Source organism: Protomyctophum bolini, assembly GCF_963924005.1.
Source record: "Protomyctophum bolini genome assembly, chromosome: 10".
Taxonomy (NCBI): Eukaryota; Metazoa; Chordata; class Actinopteri; order Myctophiformes; family Myctophidae; genus Protomyctophum; species Protomyctophum bolini.
Window position 1 is genome coordinate 12,367,013 of NC_137871.1, and position 8,384 is coordinate 12,375,396.

The 8,384-nt window shown below is 42.2% G+C and overlaps 1 protein-coding gene and 1 long non-coding RNA gene across 3 annotated transcripts in view; one reads left to right on the plus strand and one right to left on the minus strand.

Annotated features, from left to right (window-relative positions):
• LOC308322782 overlaps positions 1–8,384 on the minus strand; it is a 486,306-nt gene that overhangs the window by 321,185 nt on the left and 156,737 nt on the right. The gene's annotated exons all lie outside the window — the stretch shown is intronic.
• hmgn6 (high mobility group nucleosome binding domain 6) lies at positions 1,206–4,910 on the plus strand. Of its 2 annotated transcripts, none has more exons than XM_080773711.1 (6): positions 1,206–1,338; positions 2,330–2,356; positions 2,534–2,563; positions 3,432–3,479; positions 3,586–3,702; positions 3,933–4,910. In XM_080773711.1, the coding sequence occupies exons 1-6, from the start codon at positions 1,324–1,326 to the stop codon at positions 3,978–3,980; spliced, it is 285 nt and encodes a 94-aa protein (XP_080629837.1). In that variant the 5' UTR covers positions 1,206–1,323; the 3' UTR covers positions 3,981–4,910. The 2 variants fall into 2 exon arrangements, with proteins under 2 accessions (XP_080629837.1, XP_080629838.1); XM_080773712.1 differs by having other exon boundaries at positions 3,441–3,479.

An 8,384-nucleotide genomic window follows, 5' to 3' on the forward strand; every position in this document is an offset into this window, starting at 1 on the left:
ATATTGTCTGATTATATTGTGTAAGTAAGTAGGTATACATGGATGTGTTCATATTATAAACATGCTCGTCATCCGCATGTACACTGTACAGTGTTTGTTAGTATTGTAGAATGTTTGTGTGCCTGGCTGGAGAACAGAGGGGAAGACCCCGCTGTGATTTTTGCAATAGTTGTGCTCTTTGTGCGCCCCTGCTGCCAGGAGAAGTGAGGCTGGGCTCATTGTTGTTAAATCCAGTCTATACTCCGCGGTACGAGGGTGTCGCTTGCCAAAAACACAACTGATATACAAGCTAGCAAGCTGTAGATCAAGAGAGGTGTTGTCACCTTGTAGATCTATTATTTTCGGCCAAAGCGACACCCCCCGCCCCCCCATGCGATGGGAGTTATAATAAATGTATTCGACGGCCTGTCTGTGGCCCAATACTGCCACCTAGTGGCGTCTGGCGCGGCCGTCACCCTCCAGCATTTTCTTCAAATGAATTTAGGGAAAGCCGACTCGACTGACAAACAAAAAAACGTGTCGGCAGAGGAACTGGGCGCCATATTGGACTCACAACAGCGAGTGAAACATTGTCGTCATTTTTGGCGTTTCGTCGTTCGGTTCTTTAAGCACTGACATAAAGTCATTGCAGTACAACTAAGCAAGGTCGGCTGCAAGAAATGCAAAGACCGCGCCAGCATGCGAGTTGTGGCTTGTAAATATTAAGGGGGACTCGCGTATATATAACTATATACACACAAATATAGCTACACATTGGGCTCATTTTGCATCTAAGGGGGAGGCAACAACAACATATGCAATACTTTAATTCTTTCTTTCTGTCTTTATGGGCTTTCCTCTCGTCTCTCTGCAAGGGGGCATTCAGCTAAAAAACCCGGCTCCTCCGAAAATGCCTGTAGATTTGTGCTCCAGTCGCACGACGGTGTCGCGCCCCGAAAGAAATAGCCGATCTGCAAGCCCACCGCGCGTCGCGGAGGCAACGCACTGTGAGCTTGCGGGTCGGCTATTTTCCTGATCGGTTATTTTCGTGTAGTTTCGGGTTAAAGAAGAGAAAAAAACCGAGGGAAAAAAAACTCCCAAGTGTTCTGCAGCAGGCTCCGAATGGCGCCACGCGATTGGCCCTCGCAGCCATCAATCGGGCGGTTTGGCCGCACCCCTCCCCCCATTCAACCAGTGTGGTGTCTGCTGTGTTTCTGTGTGTTTACTACACTGCCCCAGCATAAGACACCCGTCTTCACATGCACTGAAAAACCCCCGCGTTCACACAAGAAAATAACAAATTTTTTACTTTGTACGAAACAAAAACCCTCCAGCACATCCAACATGCCCAAGAGAAAGGTACGTAATTCTGACGAGGCGACGAAAATGTACTTTAGATCGGAATCTCGACTATGAATGCAATGTAAAATGATTATGAAGAGAAGACATCCCCCTGGTGCGAGGCATTACTTAATTATAACCTGAATTATAAACCGGCTCCGTCGCTGGGAAATTTTGCCTATATTCTAGATATAATCTGTATTTTTTGTGTGTTTGAATGGATATTTTCCCGATCGTCTGCGGCTTATAAATCGTGTTTTTCTCCTGCGAGCCGCTGTCCTTTGGGGGAGTCAGAAGTCTTTCGGTCTCCATGCAGTTAAAGCACAAGCAGCAGCCATGCTTTGCAGCTCTTGTCTACCGTTACCTTTTCCTCGCCGACTTGCCGAGAACAAACGCTCGACGTATCGCACATCGGCCCCTAAAACCGCCCGAAAGTGTCACCAGAAAATGCACTAGTGCCTTTACTTTGCATTTTGAGGTTAAAAACGGACATTCGCCGTCGCATTTCGATAAAATTATATATTTTCTTTCTTTGTTCGTAGTCCCAAATGGCTGCGATGGCGTCCCGCTGCCGCTTGGAGGAGCCCTAGAGTCTCCGGGTTGGTCCCTCCCCCTTATAATAAAGCTCCCGCGCCAGCTTTCAAATCTGAGCTCCATGAATTGAATGAGAGAAAGAACAGAGTGGGGGAAAGAGAAGTGCGGGGCCCAGGGCCTCAGTGTAGGGGTCCATGGCTTCTTAGAGTTTACACCTCAAAGTCTATTTCTGAAATTATGCAATAGTCCACTATGTCATGCCTCTACACATTTAAAACAACGCCTATTGAAAATAAATTAGAGTTTTCACATGAAAAGAGAAAGTTTTCTTCGCTTCCTCACAGCCACTCATAAAATACAGCCAGAGCGTTTAACAAGCGTTTGCTGTTGTTATAACGGACAGGGAAAGCATTAATGATGCAACATTTTCTTAAAATTTGACTAAATTTGTTACATTTGTGTTTTTTATCAACAGGGAGGAGATGGTGAGGCCAAGGAGGAGGTAGGAGACCACCGTACCACACAACACCCAATACATCTTCTATAATCAACTTTTTACAAATATGTATTAGATTTTCCAATGATTTGAGATAATGAGTCACATTTGCATGTGCAGTGTTCAGATGGTAGTTGTGTGTAAATCAAAGCCCCAAATTAAACTTATTTTTTTCTTTTTCAGCCCCAGAGGAGATCAGCTCGGTTATCTGCGGTAAGCACCACATTCCGAGGCCACAAAGCTAATTTCTACCTATTTACCTGATTAAATGCAATCAATAACCACATATAGACGGGTAAAAAGGTTATAAAGTAAATTAAAAGACCCCTTATTCATTTGTAAAGAATGAATGCGCTTTGTGATACATAAAAACAAGTACAGAAGTAGTTTTTGCCATTTTACAAAACATTTTAAGGTAATATAGAATATGCACTAATAAAAACATATAAATCATCTTAGTTTAACATATTAGACCCTAAAATTAATTGCTATTACTTTACTACTCCAATAATTGCTCTAGGATATGCAAAACAATAGAAAATATGTTACAGAAGCATATAATGTCTTTGAAAACTCTGAATTACACCATTTAACGCAATACACATCTGTTTTACATTCAATAAGGGCAACTAAGACCTGCTGGACTGGTTGTTAATAAATACACAATTGCAGCAATCTTATATATTCATATTTAATACCAGATTGGTGGCAAAATGAAGAGATTCAGAAGATCATTAATAACTTTATTTCCCAAATACGTTTTTCTCAATTAATAATTTGACTTGAGGTGATGTTAGTGCATTCCAGTGTACAGTAGCAAATATATACATATTTACACATTAATCCACAGCATATACAAATAAAAAAATACAAACTATAGAAAAAACAAGATTAATATATAGGAAAATGAGTTATTACATGTAAGACATTATTGTACATGTTTTTATTACTTTATATACAGTACTATTTATAGACATGCATTAATGAATACAACTACAAAGTATGTAGGCTATGAAAGCCCATATGAATGGACGAATAAAAAGAAAACGTGCAGGCAATCACAAATTGCGTTCTTTCGCAGAAACCCCAGGCACCCAAGGCAGAACCAAAGGTTAAGAAGGCAGCAAAGGTAAGACGTGTGTGTATATAGCATCAGGTTCTGGCTTCCAGTCCTGTCTCTGGAGCACTGGAACGCCGCTCTGACAGACTCCTCTCCTGTGGCCTTTCCTTTGCAGAAAGAGAAGGTAGTGAACGACAAGAAAGAAGACAAGAAGACCAAGAAGGCGAAGGAGGTAGAGGCAGAGGCCAACGAGGAGAACCACTCTGAGAATGGAGAAGCCAAGACCAATGAGGTGAATGCAACGCGCGCGCACACACACACACACACCGGAGAGCATACAGCGCATAGATATAACATGCTTTAATCATCTCTATCTACATGTACACTGATTTTCTAACTTCTGTACACAAATATGTTCTGTGCAGAAATGAGTTTGATGAGGAATTGGACTGGTTAGGACACTGGTTAGGAGTTGCTTTGTTTTCTTTTCGTGACCTTGTTCTCTCCTCTCCCATCCCGCAGGAGGAGGCCGCTCCAGAGGAGGCGAAAGAGGAGGCCAAGTCTGAGTAGCAACACTGCCGAACCTTCGTCTTCCTCCTCCTCATCTTCACCCCTCCCCAGCCAGCCAGCCCCACTCCCCCGGCCCCCCTCAAGTCTCTCACATGGTTTCCCTCCAAGGCGTATTGTTAACAGAGGAATATTTTTATCAATGATTTTATAAGTATCCGTACAGATTTTTAGCACAAAAAAGCAAAAGCTGAAATATGGAGCGCCTTGCAGATTTGCAGTGGTCATATCAAGTGTCTGCAAGCAAGATGAACACACTAAAATCTTTTTTAAATGGCATTTCATGATTGTTGAAGGCTTGTTTGGTGTAGAAAGTGCGTCCCTGCCGGATTGGCTATGTTGTGAGTTGTGTATTCCTGTGTTTTCTCTCTCCCCCCTCCCCCTTTTAACACCCCTATATCCGCCGATTAGACCCCATTCCCCCCTGCCCCCGTCCCCTACCCTGCTCTTGCTACGGCTCGACCTTTTATTCACGTTTTATTAACGGTTCTACCATGCTATATGGGTGATTCTTCTAGACCTCTAAATGTGCAGTGAGTTCCCTGCTTCTGTCTCATGTTCCTGTTTTTATCATTGAATCGTGTTATAAAAAAAAGAGTAGGAAGAAAAAAAACTGAAAAGGAAAAAAAAAGCGTGTTGAAAAAAAAACTAAAAAAGAGTGTTGTCCATAAGAAAGAGGAAGACGAACATGTGAAACATTCCGGGAACAGTGACGACGACCCTCTGAACTGTCTCCTAGACGACCCTGCGTGTGACATAGCTCCCGTTTTCCATCCGTTGCTGTCGCCGTCAGCTTTTCTAAAACACACTTTCTTTTTTCTTTTAAAGACAGTGAATTTGGATCCTTCTTCTCTGACAAATGCAGGTGTCTGCTCCCACTCTTATGTTCTATAATTCTCTTAATAAAAATAAGTCCTGGGAATTTTCCTCGAATATGCCGTCTCAAGTCGTTTTTCTTTGCAATGTACCATGCCAGATGACTTAGTTTTCCACTTCTGGGTGGAGTTTTCTACAGAATGCATCTAACACAACGTGTCTTGACATCAGGTTAGACCAAGCTAACACTTAAGAAGTTGTGCAGGTTCTATCCTAGATAGTTTACCAACCTAACACTTAGTCTTTATGCTTCACCAAGAAAAAAGGGCTTTCCAGTGTTCAGCTGTAGCACGTATGTAATAATCAACCTGTGCGTAGTTAGACACAACTAGTCAAAACATGTTAAACATCACCGTTGCCTTTGAATTTCTTCAGAGGAGGAGACAGGTTCAAGAATCAAGACCCAGTGTAAATAGCTGTTCTGTAATCCCTGATTCAACTAGATCCATCTAAAATAGTTTTTGTTGAGTTTACCAATGAGATATTTGCTCCAAGATACAGATGATTCCTGCCTAGGAGTCCCATTGATCCTCCAAATGTTTTGCATTCTCAGTCTAAATTAGCAGTTTGTTAACATTAATCTTGGGGTGAATAAATGACAGTTTGAAGTTATCTTTGTCGCTGTTGTATGCACACGTCTTATATAGCGAGGATGTAGTGTTTCGTTCAGACAGTTGATATAGTCGTTTATCAAATCTAGAGCTTGTCCTGCTCTTAACCAGTGGACAAAGTACTAAACACCAGTAGTACTGCATAGATGTGAAAGGTGCTCTGTCAAATATTACTATAGTTAAAAAATACCTATTCCAAATGACTACTGTACAAATATCGACAAGTTCACCACACGTCACATCACGATTTGTTGTGAGCTTGTAGGTTGGCTATCAATCAATATATTTGAAACGATGCTTAAGGGGTTAATGCATTATGTACCTTTTCCCTTTCTAGAAATGTAGTGGAGTCAAAAGTACAAATATTTGTCTTTGAAATGTAGTGGAGTTAAAGTCATATAGTAGTATAAAAAACAAATACTCAAGAAAAGTACAGATACTGAAAATAAATTACTATGTGCAGTACTCAGTGCAGTAAAATGAACTCCACCCCTGCTCTTAACCACCTATTGCTGCTTTTGTCTCAGTGTCACTTCCCTCCTTCCGTCCTACACTCATCTGAAGAACATCACACTATCTTCTGACAACTGGTCCCAGATCTCCAGTGGTGGGGCTCAAAACCTTGAGTGTTGCTCTAACTTGGAGTGAAAAAAGGGGTTAACATTTCACACTCAAGACTAGAGTTAAAGGAACACTCAGGATTTTGCTGTTTGAGTCATGTTTCCATTACAGAGAGGGGAGAGTACGTGCATGGGTGTTACAGTCTGTGAGTCTGAAGTCATGGCTGGCGTGGCCTCTTCCAAGGCCCTGGGCCTGTTAGGGGACTCTGCAACGTCCGGAAACAGTCTGAAATAGGACTCACATCTTGACACACACACACACACACACACACACACACTCACTCTCTCTCTCTCTCTCTCTCTCTCACACACACGCACACACACACACACACACACACGCACACGCGCACACACACACACACACACACACACACACACACACACACACACACACACACACACACACACACACACACACACACACACACACACATATATAGTCACAGACTATGCAGGAAATGAAGTGTGAGGGACATGACCCATATTTTACACAGACTCAGAGTGACGGGGAGGTGACATAGTTCAGATATATCACCACCAGAGTTTCTGTGCAGTGATACGCAGCTGGTATATAGGCGACACTAGTGTGTATATGCCCATTGGTGCATAATGAATGTGATGTGTGTATAGTTGTGCATGTATCAATGTGTGTTAGGCCTACATACTGTCAAGTGCAACTTGTACATAGGCCTAATAATAAAAAAGCACCCTTAGAATAGGCCATTAATTACTCCCATGGGCTTTTGTGTGTGGGTGTGTGTTGTGTGTGTGTGTGTGTGTGTGTGTGTGTGTGTGTGTGTGTGTGTGTGTGTGTGTGTGCGTGTGCGTGAGTGAGTGAGTGAGTGAGTGAGTGAGTGAGTGAGTGAGCCGTGTTGATGACTGTAATGTCTGGGAAAAAACAGGAAACATTTTATTTATTTATATAAAGGCTTATATTTATTTAATATAGGCCTAATTGCACTTTAGTGCAAATATAATCTGCTATAGGCTAGGCCTACTCCTAAATTAAAACTATAGGGTCTAACAAGATGACACGTTTGTTGGTTAAGATATGTATAAGTTAATTTTAATATTCTGTTGTTCTGTTTTAATATTATGTTTTGATAAAGTCTGGACTTCTGTACAGCGGTTCATCCACACAATCTGACATGCATTCATTGTCATGGTCGAGCCACGGGCTCCATTTTGTTGATGTTGTCTTGTGTGGGGGGTGGGCCACGTAAATACTCTGTAACGCCACTAGATGGCGGCATCGTCTTGCATTCGATGCGGCTCCCAGGAGCCTGTTCTTTGTTCCTGTCCTCTGGGGCTGTTTGTTAATAACCTCTTTCTTGTTCTGTTCGTTGGTGGCATGTTGCTGAGCTGACATCGACACGTAGAGATGGCAAGTAACACCGCGAAGGCCTACTTCAAAACATGTTTTTAAAAATACAACCTCGTTTAGTCGTTTCCGTCCAGTGTCCACGCACATTGTGTTGCCTCAGCCTGTCACTCTCTCCCCTCATGTTCTCTGCTTCCCCTGTGTCAACACTGTCTAGTGAAAATGTGTATTATGATGTTTTTTTCCTCCTATCTCGCTGTGTGTGTGACACCTAGCTAGTACAATATTGATGCTATGCTATAGTGAACTATAAGTGTTTGTTTGATTGATTGATTGATTGATTGATTGAAGTAGGCCTATTTATTAACAGTTTGGAGAATTACAGTACATTTCTAGTACAACTCAATACAAGACTGTTGTGAGGACGTCACTGATGAATGATCAGAGACTAAGTTGATCACATCTGACAGGGTGGTCTTCTATCTCTTTTATCAAGCCACTTTCTTTCATGTCTCCATTTCTTCTGTTTCTTCACCTCCATCGATCCGTCCATTCATCCTCGCTTTCTCTGTCTGAACTGCTTTGATACAGTTTCCTCCATCCCATGGCTCTCCTCTCTCAGACATCAAACAGCTCATTAGCCTAACTCTAATCTTGGTAAATGTTCCTCCGTCTTGTTTCGCCTATGTGGACATTGTCCGTCTGTCTGTCTGCCTGCCTGCCTGTTTAAATTGTCTGTGTCTGTCTGACGGGCCCTTAACTAGGTTAGCCTACTTTAAACCCTATAGGCCTATACCGACAACAGTCGATCTACAAGCTCACAATGTGTAGGCTACAGTTAGTGATGCTACCGTATCTCCACTGTATGGAAAAGCCTGGTGACGCATGCATGCATTGTGTGCTTGTAGATCTGCTATTTTAGTACATTTTTGGGGGGGAAAGTAAGAAATGGGTGAAATGGGTATTATTTCATAATATC

Excerpts from the sequence above, each read along its gene's own strand:
- hmgn6 (XM_080773711.1), top strand. Across the intron at positions 2,357-2,533 it reads ATGGTGAGGCCAAGGAGGAG|CCCCAGAGGAGATCAGCTCG; the intron begins GTAGGAGACCAC and ends TTTCTTTTTCAG. Across the intron at positions 2,564-3,431 it reads GATCAGCTCGGTTATCTGCG|AAACCCCAGGCACCCAAGGC; the intron begins GTAAGCACCACA and ends GTTCTTTCGCAG.